The sequence below is a fragment of the Geotrypetes seraphini genome, chromosome 1 (assembly GCF_902459505.1).
Source record: "Geotrypetes seraphini chromosome 1, aGeoSer1.1, whole genome shotgun sequence".
NCBI lineage: Eukaryota > Metazoa > Chordata > Amphibia > Gymnophiona > Dermophiidae > Geotrypetes > Geotrypetes seraphini.
The window spans coordinates 9,701,833-9,718,276 of record NC_047084.1 but is presented as its reverse complement, the minus strand read 5'-3'; the positions used below and the strand labels follow the sequence as shown (position 1 = coordinate 9,718,276).

At 41.1% G+C, this 16,444-nt stretch overlaps 1 protein-coding gene across 1 annotated transcript in view; it reads left to right on the top strand.

Annotated features, from left to right (window-relative positions):
* Positions 1–16,444, top strand: part of ADGRV1 (adhesion G protein-coupled receptor V1) — a 786,618-nt gene that overhangs the window by 587,584 nt on the left and 182,590 nt on the right. The window contains exon 85 of the mRNA XM_033919809.1: positions 14,016–14,194. Coding sequence (XP_033775700.1) covers positions 14,016–14,194 — 179 coding nt within the window. The remainder of the gene's footprint in view (positions 1–14,015; positions 14,195–16,444) is intronic.

The window sequence follows — 16,444 nt, the reverse complement described above, 5'->3', positions numbered from 1 at the left end:
TAGACTTCCTAGGTGAAACTTACTGTATACGTTGTGAGTTAGATGATCTAAAAGCAGGTATAAGTGCCAAAAAGGTTTCAAAAGTAACCAGATAACCACTGCAGGGACAAAGTAAAGACCCCCTACACGCCTACCCCCGTGTTCACTGACCCCGTCGCACCCTTATAAAGTTCAAAATAAAAATATACATACCTGCCTCCGGTACATCAGCACCTGCTATAGGAAAGCCTAGTAGAGATGCACAGAGGTGGCTTAAGTAATCTAGGGGGGTGGGCTACTGAACCATGGAGAGGAGGACCCAGGCCCATAAACCACTCTAACCACTACATTAATGGTGGAAAATGTGAGCCCATCAAAAAACCCCAAACCCTACTGTACTGCCATATAGGTGCCACCTGCAGCTATAAGGGCTATTGAGATTGTATACAGTGGATTTTGGGGGGCTCACCATAACCTATAAGGGAGTTCTGGAGAGATGTTTATGTGGCACCCTTTTTATGAAGTTCACAGCAGTGCCCTATAAGGTGCCTCTCTGCTCTGTTGCCATGTCTGGGTGGCCAGTCCATCACAATGCTGGCCCCTTCCACATTCAAAATATCTTGCTCTGGACGTTTGGGACTTGGATGAATTTTTGGTTGAGAATGTGGTATAAAGATAGATGTAGTAGCGGTCTGGACAGTCAAATGCCTGGACGGACAGAGAGACGATTAAAAAAAAAAATTTAGACATACTTTTCGAGAATGGACATCTTGCCGCTGCTGACTTTGGGTGACTAGCGTCCTACATCCAAATCAGACTTAGATGTTTCTTTTGATTATGGCCCTCTTAGCCTTTACTAAACATGTAGATCAGAGTGGTTTACGGACTAGGATAAGAGGTAGGAAAAGTGTGCCACTTTTTTTAAAAATAGAAGAGTTGTGGAAGAATATTTAGAAAGAACGTTCAAATAGGAAATCAGACATCCAAGTTGAGATATCTAGAGTTCCCCTGTAATTTTAGAACAAGATCTACCAATGTAGAACCTGTTCTACAATGCATGGTGAAATACATGTCCATGTGCTACCATGTGCAGCAGAAATGTCCATTTTAGGCACAAACCTTTCCAAAATGTAGATGGGAAAACAGCAGGCACAAAGACATCCATTTTGTGCTGTCACCCCACCCCCACCCCAGTTATGTCCAATACCTCTCTAGAAAGCAGATGCACCAGGATCCACTGCTTGAAGGCAGCCATTTCCTAATCCAGAACTGAACACTGCCTCCTATCCCATGACTCTCTGATTTTCTCAGGAGCCTTTCATGAGGAACTTTGTCAAAAGCTTTGTGAAAATCTAGATATACTACATCAACCAGCTCATCTTTATCCACATGTTTATTCACACCTTCAAAAGAGCCAAGAAAATTGGTGAGGCAAGACCTCCTTTGGCTGAAGCCATGCTGACTCTGTCCCATTAAATCAAGTTTGTCTACGTGATCCACAATTTTATTTTTTTTTATAATTGTTTCCACTATTTTTCCTGGCACTGAAGTTGGGCTTACTGGTCTGTAATTTCTCAGATCTCCCCATAACAGATCTTGGCATAACATTGCCCACCCTCCATCCTTCAGGTACTGTCAGATAAAGGCAGATTGCATAAGGTATCTATGTCAGAAAATTGATATCTTTTGGGATGTTCCCCATTTCCCCATTTCCCAGGTAATTCAGGGAACTTAGTGAGTTGAACATGTGTCTCAATGATTGCAGAGACAAAGGCAAGATTAGAACAGGGCAGAAAATTAAGATAGCAGAAGGGTCAGCCTTGGGATTCTGTAAATTATGAGTACTGGTAGCTTGTTTTAAGTCTTGTGAAATGATGCTATGCAAGAGGTTTTCAAGGGCAATGGCATCCTGATTGTAGGCAGTGGTAGTCATCCTACAGCGGTCTAACCAGCCAATTGGGACAAATGTAAAAAACAAACACCCCGAGGCAGGCAGCCTACATTGTAGGTGTTTTTGCGAGCCTAAGGAGACATGTAGGGCTACCTAAGCTCACCCAAGGCTAGGTATGGGTGTGGTTTCACCCAGAAGTGGCCTTAGGTGAGCTAAGCAGCCCTAGGCATCTCCCTAGGGCTGCAATAGGTGCCTAAAATGTAGGCCAGCAAAATGCTGGTCTACAATTCAAATAGATGCGGCCACTAAGCCGATTGTGGCAAGTGAATCTCCCTGCCGTGATCAGTTTAGCAGCTGGGCTGCAACAGGGACCCCTCCCCCCCATGAAGTTGGCCGGCAGGAAGGATGCCCACTCCCTCCTTCCAGAACCCATGAAGCCCCCCCCTGAATGTCCGTGGCAGGAGTGCTGCCATCCCCTGAGACATCACCAGCAAGAGGGATACCCACTCCCTCCTGTCACTACCCTCCTGAGACATTCCTGGGTAGGAGGGATGCCTATTCCCTCCTGCTGCTGGCCCTATCAACCCCAACCCCCCCCCAAAGATCTCACTGCCACCCCCCAAATGTCCCCCCCATACATTTCTCTGATGGCCAACAAAAGGGTACATTCTGGGACCAAAAAGTGGATCAGTTGGAGGGGAGGACTTCATAGCCACAACTTTTACAAATTCCAAAGATGAGGAAAGAGTAAATTTAGACAGTGAGCTAAAACTAATCTAATCTAAACCTTAAGTTTATATACCGCATCATGTCCACGGAAGTGGAGCTCGGCACGGTTTACAAGAACTTAAATATAAGAAGAAAAAGGAAAATGTTTACATGAACCTATATATAGAAAGGAAGAGTAAGGGGGAAAATAGAATTACATGTTAGAGAAGAGCCAAGTTTTCAATTGCTTGCGGAATAGTTGGAGAGAGCCCAGGTTCCGCAGCGGGATAGTAAGGCCGTTCTAGAGACCTGTGATTTTGAAGAGAAGAGATTTTCCCAGTTTACCTGCATAGAGAATACCGTGTAGAGAGGGGAAGGATAGTTTATATCTTTGGGCGGGTCTGGTGGAGTCAGGATTCGAGGAGTTAAAGATAGTGGGATTAGGGGAGGAAGAATGCTGTGAATGATCTTAAAAGCCAGGCAGGAGCATTTGAAATGGATTCTGGAAATCACTGGGAGCCAATGAAGATTGGACAGGAGTGGGGAGACATGGTCAGATTTGCGTTTTGCAAAGATCAACTTGGCTGCAGTATTCTGGATAAGCTGCAATCTTTGAAGACTTTTTTTTGTTAGGCATAAGTAAATGGCATTGCAGTAGTCAAGTTTGGAGAGGATGATGGATTGGACGAGGACGGTGAAATGTTTTTGACAAAAGTAGGATCTTACTTTCCTCAGCATGTGGAGGCTGAAATAGAATGATTTTGCCAAGGAGTTGAGGTGGTCATTGAGGGAGAGAGAAGAATCAATAATGATGCCAAGGAGCTTGCTTGAGAACTCAAGGTGTAGAGCAGCACCTGTGGGTAGTGCGAAGAGGGTGGGCAGGTGTTCTAACTTTGGGCCAAGCCAGGGTAATTTTGTTTTTGATTCATTCAGTTTCATCTGTACCGAGAGGGACCAGGAGTGGAGTTTCATTATGCAAGATGTAATGTTCTCGTGGAGGTTGGTGAGGTTCTGGTCTGTTTCAAGGAGGACAAGGATGTCATCAGCGTATGTGTAGATTGTTTCAAGGGGGGAAAGTTGGAGGAGCTTCAGAGAGGACATGTAGATGTTAAAGAGAATAGGGGATAGGGGTGATCCCTGAAGGACACCGCAAGATGTTGTCCAAGGAACGGACATGGTGCCATTTGTGTTGACAGTGTAGGAGCGAGAGTGAAGGAAGTTTGAGAACCACTTTAGGACGGTGGAGTCAATTCCTATCTCGGAAAGTTGATAAAGTAGTATGTCGTGGTGGACGACATCGAAAGCTGCAGAGAGATCAAATTGTAAGAGAACAGCAAATTTGTTACGAGAATGTAGTTGTTGAACCTTTGAAATTAGGGAAATTAGGAGGGACTCAGTGCTGAAGCTGGGTCTGAAGCCGTGTCGGTAGAGGTGGAGAATGGAGAATCTCTCTAGGTAAGAAGAGAGCTGGGTAGCGACTATGGTCTCTAGCAATTTAGTTAGGAGAGGGATATTTGCTATAGGGTTGTAGTTCGATGGTAAGGAAGGGTCGAGATCGGCTTTTTTCAGAAGAAGGGATAAGGCAATGTGACCCATTTCTGTGGAGAACAGGCTTGATAGTAGAGCAGTATTTATAAGACTGGTAAGGGAGGAGATGGCCTGTGCAGGAATGTTTTCATACAGGTAGGATGGGAAAGGATCTAGGATGCATTTGCAGGATTTCAGTTTGAGACAAAGTTTAGAGATCTGGGGTTCGGATACGAGTTCGAAGGCAGTCCAGGATCTATCAGCAGGGATAGGGTTGAAGTCATTGGGAGGCAGAGAATTGTAAGAGATAGCTGGGGGGAAAGAACTCCTTATGGTAGTAATATTTTCGTTGAAAAATTTGGCTAGGACGTTTGCGGATAGGGGGAAGGGGGAAAAGTGGAGTCATTTTTTTGAGGTTAGGTTGCGCCAGATGTTGAACAATGTTCTGTTTTGGTTTTTTGATCTGGTGATTTTATCTCCATAGAAATTCTTCCTTGCTTTTTTTAATACAGTGTTATAGAACTTGATATTGTCTCTCCAGGATTGTCTGTCAAGGGGGATTTCGATTTTTTCCATTTATGCTCCAGGGCTAGACATTTCTGCTTCAATTCCCTGTGGTAAGGAAGATACCAGGGAGCCTTGCGGGAATAGGAGGCAGGTTTAGTAGATAAAGGGGCAAGAGCACGGTAAGTGGTCCCAGAAAGGATTACCCAGTTGTGCCAGTTGGAATCTGGGTCAGCATGTTTAGGAAAAGGGGGGAGTTGATTGAGAAATTGGGACCAGAACAGTTCACTCGAGATTTTTTTGCTGTAGGTAATAGAGTTAGTGGCTTTGGGTGGAGTGCAAAGGTGAGACATGAAAATGGTAAGGCAGACGGAGCCTATAAGGTGATCAGACCAGGGGACATGTTCCCAACGGGACTCTTCAGCAAAAGTTTTGTGTTCGGTCAGGTCGAGGAAGCTGATGATGTCTAGAGTATGCCCCTTATCGTGGGTAGGGGTGGGCAAAGGAGCAGTGAAGCCTAGGAAGGTGAGGAAGTCTTTGAAATCAGTTGCATCCTTTTGGTGTTATCGTCTAGGTGGAGGTTAATATCGCCAATGATCAATAGTCTCTAGAATTTTAGGAAGGCCCTTGTTATGGTATACCTAATGGGTAGGGATGATGTTCATCATTGACTGAAGCTAGCATGAATTCTAAAGAGGTATGGCTGCCCTTTTCAAGGAGTTGGACATCGAAGAATGATTTGTAAAGCAGAGCCAGGCCTCCTCCTTTCCGGTTGATTCTGGGAGAGAAGAGGCCGTAGTAGCCAAGGGGGCAAAGTTCGTTTTGTGTGAATAAATCATCTTTTTCGATCCATGATTCAGTGATGCACAAGAAACCTGGATCGAAGTCTCCGAGTAAATCTTTAGTATTTGGGTCTTATTTCGGACAGATCTGGCGTTACAGTAGAGTGTTGGGACTGGGGTGAGAGAGTCAGAGGTAGGTTGGGTAGGTTGGCTGGAGGAACAGGCTTTAAAGAGGTATGGTTAACTCCTCTGTGTTTTTTGAAGGGGTGGGTTCTAGTATGTACTAGTGCGGGAATTCTGAGGCCAGGGCAGGTGTTGTTGGAATATGTGGAGTCGGGAAGGTTGGGGGGGAGAGGTTTTTGGCAGTGAGAAGTGTTGGTGAAAGAGCAGAGTAGGAGAAGGAGGAGCCAGTAAGCTGGCTTCATGGTGGAAATCAAGGAGAACCAATGAGAGGGGGTTGGGGCGAAGTTTGCCAGGCAGGAGGGAGGAGAGTTGAGTCCGGTGAGGACTGAGTGAAAACAGGAGAGGGACAAAAAAATGAAGAAGAATTTGTACCCAGTTGTTTCTGGTGAGATACAAACAGATGCCGCCGCTGGTCTCAGAGTGCTCCCCGTAGGATTGGGGGAGGGGCAGTGCTGGATTCAACTGCCCTGCTGGAGCTGGTCTCTGCACTTTCGGTGCAGGAAGGAGGCTTCCCGTTGCCACCGCTGGTCACAATGTGCTCCCCGCAGGATCGGGGAAGGGCGGTGCTGGATTCAACTGCCCTGCTGGAGCTGGTCTCTGCAGTTTCGGTGCGGGAAGGAGGCTTCTCGTTGCCACCGCTGGTCACAATGTGCTCCCCGCAGGATCGGGGAAGGGCGCTGCCCTGCTGGAGCTGGATTCAACTGCCCTGCTGGAGCTGGTCTCTGCAATTTCGGGTGGAAAAATCTGTACAAAGAGTAGAGCAGAGGGATGTGAAGAATGTGACTTAGAGTGTTCTCTTTTGAACATAAAGAAGATCTGATATGATCCTCTTTGTTCATAAAGCAGGAGGCAAATTGCTGAGCAGTGAGAAGTAGGTAAGGGAAAGTGATCATGTAGACATTTGACCAACTAAAATAGCCTACAGGGATTGGCATCCTGTAGAAGAAAGAAGAAAAGTATTCCTTTTTTTTTTTTAACAGAGAAAACTCTAGGGTTGTAGTGTGCAGTATGCTATCTGTAGGTTCGAGTTAATGCAGCTGCTTTTTGGTGTCATTATGTGGAGCTGTTTGCAACAATGAGACCTGGACAGCTTCCAACAGAAGCTACGTTTAATGCCAGACCATCTGTCCATGAACTGAAGCTGAGGTGATTGTGGATCATGCAACAAAACAATGACCTTAAATTTCAAATTAATATAGAATGGATGAAAATGAGCTTTAATGTTTTGGATTTGGAGTTAAAGTCCCAGACTAAATCTTATTTAAATGTTATGGCACGATTTGAAACTAGTTGTTCATCCATTGAATCCCTTACATGTCACAAATATGAAACATTTCTATACTGAAGAATGGTTCAAACTTCCTCAAGAGCAAAGTGGGAGACTTATCAACAGTTACAGGAAATGTTTAGTGGAAGTTAATTGCTGCTCAAGGAGGTACCACTGGTTACTAAATGAAGGGTTTTCATTGGAGGCCAACCAGCTTTGGTTTCAGTTAAGGTGATGAAACTGTCCCCAAATCCTTTTTCTGTCTGGTTTTGATCTTAGCCAAAAAGTTATTTTCAATTTTTTGGCTATGTTTTTGGCTTCAGCTGAAAATGGCCATGTGTTTGTGCTTTGTCCTGTTTGTTTTTTACTGAACAGAAATTGCCCTTCCTCCTAGACCTTCCCCCTAAATGTGTGCCCCCATAGGTCTATCTAAAATCCCTAGTGGCCTAAGGGTACAGTTGGGACAGGAGCAATCCCAGTTACTCCTGCCCATTCTAAATCTGCTCTTAAAATGTCTGCTGTGACTGGGTGATTGCTGCTTCCCTAACTACACCACTAGAACACGAGGGATTGTAAGGCAGTTTTGACAGAGGAGATGGGGGAGGAAAGCAGACTAGTCATTGTATCCTTTTTGTTTTTTATTTTGGTATTGCACTTACAAGTAAAGCAGTTATGATACTGCACAATGGTTTATATGGTAAACAGAGTGCTAGAAATGGTTTTTTTTTGGTCTTTTTTACATCAAGCATATACAACTTGAAACAGATCAAAAGCAAATCAAGAAAACCATAATTATACAAATATGTATACATAGAAATAATAGCTACTATTTAGTCCACCATTATGGAGATCAAGAAAGGAAATTAAATTCAACAAATTAGAAACAAATTTATATTAGAGTAACGGCAATGGATAACCCACCCTACAGCCAGACGGCAAGTCATTATCATTGGACTCCGATACCAACCCTTCTTTTGGTCCTATGAAATCTAAAAGTTGTTTGGGCTAAAAAATCATTTTGCCTGAAATTTCACCAAAAAAGTATCCCCAAGGGCGAGGACTCGTGGCCAAAAGGCCAAGAACTCCTTCCTTCGCTTCTGGGTTTTCTGAGCCAAATCTGGGAAAATTCTAGCATTAAATCCCCAAAACTTGTCATTATTGTGACGGAAATACAAACGCTTAATATATTCCCTATCACTTTCCAATAAATGTTTTTCATTACAAGATTTTATCAGGAATTTAAGTCTGGATATTTGGGATGATAAGCTCCTCAGGAATTAACCTCCCTGTGAAGTATTGACATCAGCTGTCACTTCAAGTATGGTGCAGAGTCAGCCATTATAAAAGTACTATGGCTTTTAGTTTCAGTTTTTATTAGCTGTGATCCATGTGTGTGGAGGCTATTTTGCTTGCAGGTAAAATATGATCTTTCATTACAGTAGACTCTCAGTTAACTGGCACCCATCGGGATTGATAGATGCCAGATAAATATAGTTTCTGGTTGCTTGAGAGTTACTATTAAAAATAGGCTTAACTAATACTATATCCCATACAATGCCATACCATGAACTGTTCTAGACAAACTACCAGACATGTAGTAGGCAAAGCTTGGGCGTACTCAGATGTGACAATGCCAAGTTTACATGTAAATTTCTACCAGAAATTTATTTTATTTTCATTTTTATTTAAAGTATTTCTTAGATTTTTTTTCTGGTTGCTTGAGAGTTTCAGTTGAGTTCCAGTTAACAGAGAGTCTACTGTATTTAAATTATTCTGGTTTGGAGACTGTGGATTTAGCAGAAGGATGCAGGCTGCAATTGTTTGCTCTGAATATCTACTTAAATAGGTTTCATACCCCTTCAGCCCTTTTCTTCCATCTCTGAAGGAGACCAAGGGAAATAACTACCAGGCACAATTTATAGTTTTAATATTCAAGGCCTTGGGAGTTCTTGATGTTCTACTAACTAGTAGAATACCAACCAAGAATCTCCCTGAATTGCAAGTGATTGGCCATTTTATTAAGTTTATGACATCATTATTCATTATTAAACATACATAAGTTCATTATTAAACATACATAAGTTAGTACACCTTCCAGTTACAACACAATTAGTCCAAAGATAAATTGTATACTCCAGCAATGTTCCTTTGGTTAGTTTTGATCACATGATTTTTTGTCAATCTTATTTCATTAGCAATTTTCCCTAGCAACAATATAATGGCTTAGTTATCACATGCTATTGGTTTTGCTCTTGTCAGCTTTTACATTTAGACTAGCTGAGGTCATTAGCTTAGAGCACAGTGACCTGTTCCCTGTTCTAGGACTTAGGCACTTCCTTTATTCTGTCACTGGAACAGGATACAGCTGGGTCAAGCATCTATTTAACCAAGCAATATTCTTTTTACTGTAACTCTGAAACATTTCTATATCCTTCAGGGGCATCTTACACATATTGGGTTATACTCCCCTCCCCCCCCCTATTTCCTGCTTAATGCTATTATTGCCATCACAGTTTCTAACAATACTAAGTGGCCTTCACTGGTTCATATTCATACAACCAAATTCGAGTTTTCAGTTTTGATTATGGTCAAAACCAGGTAATGAGTTTCAACTCCAGTTTCAATTAAGGCCAAAAACTTTCAGACAGTTATGGCGGTGGTTTCAGTTTCAGTTGAAACTGAAAAAGCAGTTTCTATCAACCTCCTGTTCACATGCTTTTTCATCCAATGATACCTATTATTGGATTTTTCCATTGAATAATCAAAATATATTCTGTTTGTCTGAACTGTAAGATCTCTAATCATGTTTTAAATATAAATTGTTCTAAATAACAGACAGTCCAGGAGAGTCAGAAACATTTTCTCTAATTGGTATTTGATTCTCACTTTTTTCATCTTCATTTTCTACAGTTTTTCACTACTGCTATTAGTAGCTGACTAATGAAATGTTTCTCTTCCTGATCAATATTGATGCTTTATTAGTGTGCTACATTATGCTGAGAGCTCCTACTGTATATAATTTTGTTCATGGATTTTTATCGGACTTGAAAAAGAAAGTTCAAAGGAAGTTCAAATGCTCCAAGATCGCTCCGCATGCTCATAAAGCCCGGAGATAAGTACAGTTTGTTTCTATATTTTTGATCCAGTAATGTTAAGTGTACATTGTTATAGTGGTGACCTTTAATTGGATGCTGATGTATGTTTCTTAGAGAAGTAGAGATATATTATTGTTTAAGACACTGATACTTTTTGCACTATCACACAAAAAGATGGTAAGGGCCCAGGGATGTATCACAAGTTACCCTTTGTGGGTTATTGAGTGACAATTCTTTGTTAGGGGTTTCTGATTTCCCCTTGTGCGAGATGTGATTACTGAGGGCCCTCCGTCTTATAATATTTTTATTTTTTTGAAGTATTACTTTCAAGTTACTCTGCTGCTTTAGGCTTTACATACGGTGGGGATAGATCTTTTTGATCTCTGGGCGAAAATTAGACATGGCTGGTCCTGTCTTTGGTAGCTTGAAGATAACCAGCATCTTTTAACAACAGACTGAAATAATATCCAACATCACAAGCCTTATTGAATAAGAGGGGGCAAAAACATATTACACAAGTAAGAGCTTGCTACATATCTGACAATTAACTCCAAGTAGTTTGGAGTATTTAAAATATATCCTGTGTTTTTAACAATCTGCTCTAAAATCTGTAGTTTTCATATCTGGTTTTTAAGGTCTCTCAATTAGGTCTGGTTTACAAAGTCATTAAAATTTTTTCCTAATATGTTCCCATGTTGTTCTCAGGTATATTCTTTGTGGATATTTTAAATATCATCAGACCTCTTTGTAGATCAAGTAGAAAAGGATCTGACAATTAATTACTGCCTTTACACATTTTAAGATTTGTTGTCAAAAGTCTCTCTGATTAAAAACAAAACTAAATAGAATCCCAGAGTATAGAAGGAAGAGAATTAAGAAACCAAGGCTGTCCTGAACTGCACCTAATGGCTTGGAGTTCTTGTTAGGCTGGTTGTTACACATATACATACATTTGCATTAATTGTAAATGCTATCAGAGAAAATTCTTCAACAATTTTAAAATTTACGATAGTGTTGAAGCAACCGTTTAATTAAATTGAGCAGTACACATAAACAGATATTTTAAACAGCAGAAAAATTAAGTCATACAATGAAAGTTAATTGGGACACAGTGGGACTAGATGGATCTAAATCAACAGATTAATAGTGAATTGATAATTAAGGCATTCGTTTCTATGACAGTAAAGGCCAACAGAGGTTATCATTAAAAAGCAAAATATGCCAGTCCTTTTCAATTTTGTCACACTGGGCCCTTTTTAGAAGAGAACAATGTATAAGTTGAAAATTAATGTACTATAATTGAGATTCCTTCTCTTTTATGTTTCTGAGAAATTAATATTTTTTATGACATCAGCATAACCAAAAGTGGATGGTATAAAGAGATTCTTTGTGAATGCGCAATCATCAAATTATCAAATACTGTGGAGGGAGGAGGAGTGTTACTTAATCAGTGTGCTCTTTGTTGAAAAGGATTTGTTTTTGTCATTTTTTGCAATATAATTAGTACTGTGTGATGAGGGCAAATACCAGAGAGAAACTGACCTATTTTAGACATGTGATGAGGGAGACAGGTAGGTGCTACTTGGAATGGTCAGTGGAACCCAAAATTTAATAATTAAAGAGGCCTGGGGGCAGGACAGACCCGATAAAGGAGGGTTTTGTTGGGGCTGCAGTGGTATGCATACACAATGATGCACATTTTTAATGAAAAGGCCCCAGAGAATGTTGGGAGAACAGGGGAGGCTCAGGAGAGTCCATTAAAGGCCCAATTTTGATACAAAAATTCATGCAAGATTAGTACAATCAGGGGAGCCTGGAACTGGAAAGTATTTTGAGCAGTTTTAAAAGTGAAATCAATTAAAGAATTTGAGTGTGCAAAGGTGACCAAGAGGGGCTGTGACCTTATTGTGCACCGTTTCGTGTGAGAAATGCTGGAGAAATCCTTGGAGATTACATAGCCACACCAAATGTACCAGATCCTCAAGTCTCGGTGTCACATTTGGAGGCTATGATCCAGACCATTTTGGATCACCAGTTTGATAATATGCTTGCCAACATACTCCTATCTCGATTCTGCTTCCTGCAGTTCAGTCTGAGCACTTAGCAGTATCACAAGGAGTCCTTGGGAGTGCCTCGAGAGGATTCTACATACTCTATGCAAGGAGTCTTCATAGTACTGGGCTGTAGAAGTTGAAAAACCCGCAAAGTGGAGCAAAGTGCGATACAGCTACTCAATAACCACTGCTTGCACCATTCTTCATCACGATTTCCAACAAGGCCCCTGTTTCATCAAAGCTTCGTCAGGGAAATGAGCGATACTTATCCAGCTTCACCGCCTGTTATCTGAAACAATGTAAAAACATAGGCCCAGATTCACTAAAGATAGTGATTCAATCACTGTTGGCCAATTCTCTGGCCGATTTTGAAACAGCGATTGGTTCACTATCTTTTTTGCATGCAAATCATTTGCACAGAGATGCAAATCCCGATTCAGTCGCTCAGTGAGCGATTGAGTCAGGGCAGAGCCCTGATAGTAGTGACAGGAGAAGCAGCCTCCTGTCACTGCTGTCAGGGCTTCTGCCAGGTTTTTGTTGTTTTTTTTTCTTTTTTTTTTTAATGGCACAGATATTTTGCGTGTATTTTTAAAAAATGAAAAAAGAGCCCCCCCAACAAACATGGCAATGCGCCCCCCCTTCCCCCCTCGAAGAAAAAGACAGGAGGGATGCCCACTCTCTCCTGCCATCAACACGGCTCCCCCCAAAAAAAACCCCAAAATGGCAGGAGGGGGTGGGCATCCCTCCTGCCCTTATGTTTTTTGGGGGGGGCATTTTTTGGGAAGCTGGGCAGATGGCCTTTTTCTTCGGGGGGATGCCACGTTTGTATTTGTCAGGGGGCCGTGTTTGTTGGGAACCGTGTTTGTTGGGGGCCATGTTTGTCGGGGGCCGCATTTGTCTCGGGGGGGCTGTTGGCAGCAGTGGAGGGTGGTCATTTTTTTAAATGGGCAGATATTTGGCTTGTGTAATACATGTAAAATATCTGTGCCATTAAAAAAAATGAAAAAAAAAAAAACCCGGCATATCTGTCGGTAACACAGTTACTGACAGGTCTGCAGCAGTCGGGTTTTAGGATAGTAAAACCCATTTCAAAATAGCCAAGCAATTGTTAGTGAATAAGTCGCTTGGCTATTTTGTATGGGGTTTTACTAATTTGCATGGGTAGATCGGAGAGGAGATTCATCGGACAGCAGTTTAGTGAATCGGGTCGGGGAGCACAAACAATCGCAAAACCAGTAAAACTGGTTTTGTGACCATCGTTACAGGATCGATAAGTTTAGTGAATCCAGGCCATCGATTTTTTGTTTCTGCAAATTGACACTTAACGAAATAAGATAACACTCTTTTCAGCTACAGTGACAAAATAACGCTCAGAATTAGGAAGTTGTTTGGTTGGGTGAGAGCTTCTCGGCACCCCCTCATAACACCTCCATTGTCCCAGATACAAAATATGTTCCTGTATATAAAATGTAAGCTGCTTTGATTGTGAGGTAGTATAGCAAATCACATTCCCCTTTCCTCTAAATAGTTTGCATGCAGATCTGTGATCTGTGCTGAAGTTTGGACAACTAATATACTGTAGATTCCAGAGACTGGAGTATACATATTAGTGCTAGTTTACAGAATTGCATTTTCTATGGCTAGCACTGATATTTACCTACTATTTATATTCAATAGCCAGTGTTAAAAACAAAAGTCACTTCTTCCATTGAATATTGGTCTGAAGAGGGTTTTTTTTCCTTCAGGGGAGGGGTGCTTGTTGCTGTCATCAGCAAAAAATACCCACAGAGAAAATTTGGGCATTTTTGGCATGTATTTTTCCTTACTCAGTTTTCACAGTGAAAGCATTTTTAGTATGTAAAGTGCATAGATAAAAAGTAGCCACAGGCAAGATGTGTGAATATTTTTCTTATAATATACCTCATGTAATACAGATACCTGAAAAATGTTGTGACCTTCTAAACTCTTTTCTAATTTAGATTTGTATATGATGTAGGCTCTTGCATCTTTTCTCTCGCCCTTCAGGCTGTGAATTTTTGGTACGTCCTGGTGATGAATGATGAGCACATGGAGCGGCACTACCTGCTTTTCTTCACACTCAGCTGGGGACTTCCTGCTTTCATCGTCATCGTACCTTTAGTCATCTTGCGAGGTGTTTATCATTGGAGCATGTTGGAGATCTATGGGCTGGTTCATGATGACGTGTAAGTCTTTCTACACATTGACAAATAAAATTCAGAGCTGATATTGGTTTGGCTTTGGACTACTACTGTACTATTATTCTTATTTTAAAATCAACATGCAGCCAGGCAAGAGGAATTAGAAGGAAAGAGTTTGAAAATATTTTTAATGTATGCTGATATTTAGTTGTAATAGTCTTTTATTCTTTTAACTGTACCTTTGCTTTAGAATGTGTAAAACAATTCTATAAAGAGGTGGGTATTTAGGAGGCACCACCTTGGAACCTATTCTATAATGAAAGCAGTTGCCAACTTTTCAGTGGGATATAAATGTGCCTATAGGGCTCATTTTCAAAAGAGAAAAACAACCCAAAACGGCATAAACCAGCATGTAGACATTTTAATCACCAAAATGTCCAAGTGCCAATTTTCAAAACAATGTAATGCATTCACCCTACTGGACATCTAAATGTTAAGAGGGAATGTAAGAGGTGGGATTTGGGGGGGGCTTAGCGCTTGGACATCTTGCAGGGATATTAAAAGCTTTTTCAAGGAGAGCACCGCTTCCTTTACCTCATCATGCTTTGTCTTTTGCTCTCCGGGTCTCATCGCCTGTGACAGTTCTCTCCAGAATACTTGGATCTTCTTCATACCATCTCAGGAGCTGGGTCATAACCTCCACATGCTGTTGCTTGTGCAAATCAGTAAGCTATTTGAGAACCCATCGTGCACAGATTTTCCTGTATCCCAAGTCATCAAACATTATGGGAAATGCAGATCCATAGCTGATATCAAAATTTGCAGCCAATTGAGACACTGTTATATGTTGGTCTTCTCTAATCAAGGCATCTGCCCTATCAATGTGCTCTTGTGTGCGCGATGTTGATGGGCAAACAGAAAGACCTTCATCAGTTATACCTGTTCTTCTCACTTTAAACCTTTTTACCCATTCATAAACCTTTTGTTGATTCATGGTGCTATGTCCATAGTGAGTCAATGTCCAATGGTGAATTTTCACAGGATTCACTCCCTTTGCATGTTCTTCGATGGTGCAATCTTGCAATGGAGCTTCCATGTTTCTGACCTCATGGATGCCGCACAACTAAAGACCGAGCGCTGCACTGTGTGTAGACGAATTATCCAAAAGGCAATGTACGAGTACATAAGAACAAAGAATAGCCTTACTGAGTCAGACCAGTGGTCCAAGAAGCTTGGATTGGCTCACGGTGGCCAATCCAGGTCACTAGTACCTGGCCAAAACCCAAAGAGTAGCAACATTCCATGCTACTGATCCAGGGCAAGCAGAGGCTCCCCCCCCATGTTTTAATAACAGACTGTAGACTTTTCCTCCAGAAATTTGGCCAAACCTTTCTTAAAACCAGCTATGCTATTCGCTTTTATCCGCCAGCTCTGTTCCGGTTATCACATAATTTAACAATTGCCCTTATTTTTTGATTCACCCTTGTATATGTGAATGTGTGGGAGAGCATCACAATATTACATAGGTATACACAATAAATCTCGGAACCTCATTAGGGATCAAACCCTTATACTTGTTCATACCATCACACATACTCATTTGTGTTCAACAGCCTTACATATAGAAAAAATGGCAACTTATTTGAATCAGCACTGCAAACAAATGACTTCTGCTATTGCTTCAGATAAGTTGTTAATTTTTTTTTTCTGTTTTGTTTTGAGATATTTAGATGGACTTTTGAATTATGTTCATTGTTATACACAAATGAGTGTGTGATTGATAGTGTACTAAACACTGAAGGTTTGGACAAGTATAAGGGTTTTCTCCCTCAGGTCCCGTGACCTATTGTACATATACTTCTTATTTAAAAAATATCTTTATTCATTTTAAAGCTTAAAATAAATGCAACATATTATACAGACATTTTACACTTTAACAGCACTTAAATTCAATCAAATTATATTTCATAACAAATACATGTACCCTCCCCCCCTTCTATATACCCAACAATTGCACTCAACCATAATTAAATTAAAAGTATTTCCTCACCCTGGACGTGTATGTTCAAAGGGCAAAATCTGTAATGACTCCTTACAGAATCTTGTCAATGGCTCCCAAACTTCCTTAAATTTCCTATAATGACCCTGCTGTATAGCAATCATACATTCCATATTTAAAATGTGGCATAAAGACTCCCATCTGAAATTATTATTTAACTGGTCCCAGTTTTTCCAGTTCTTCAAAATAAGTTGTATGGCAGCTCCCGTCATAATAAAGAGAAGTTTATTATTATG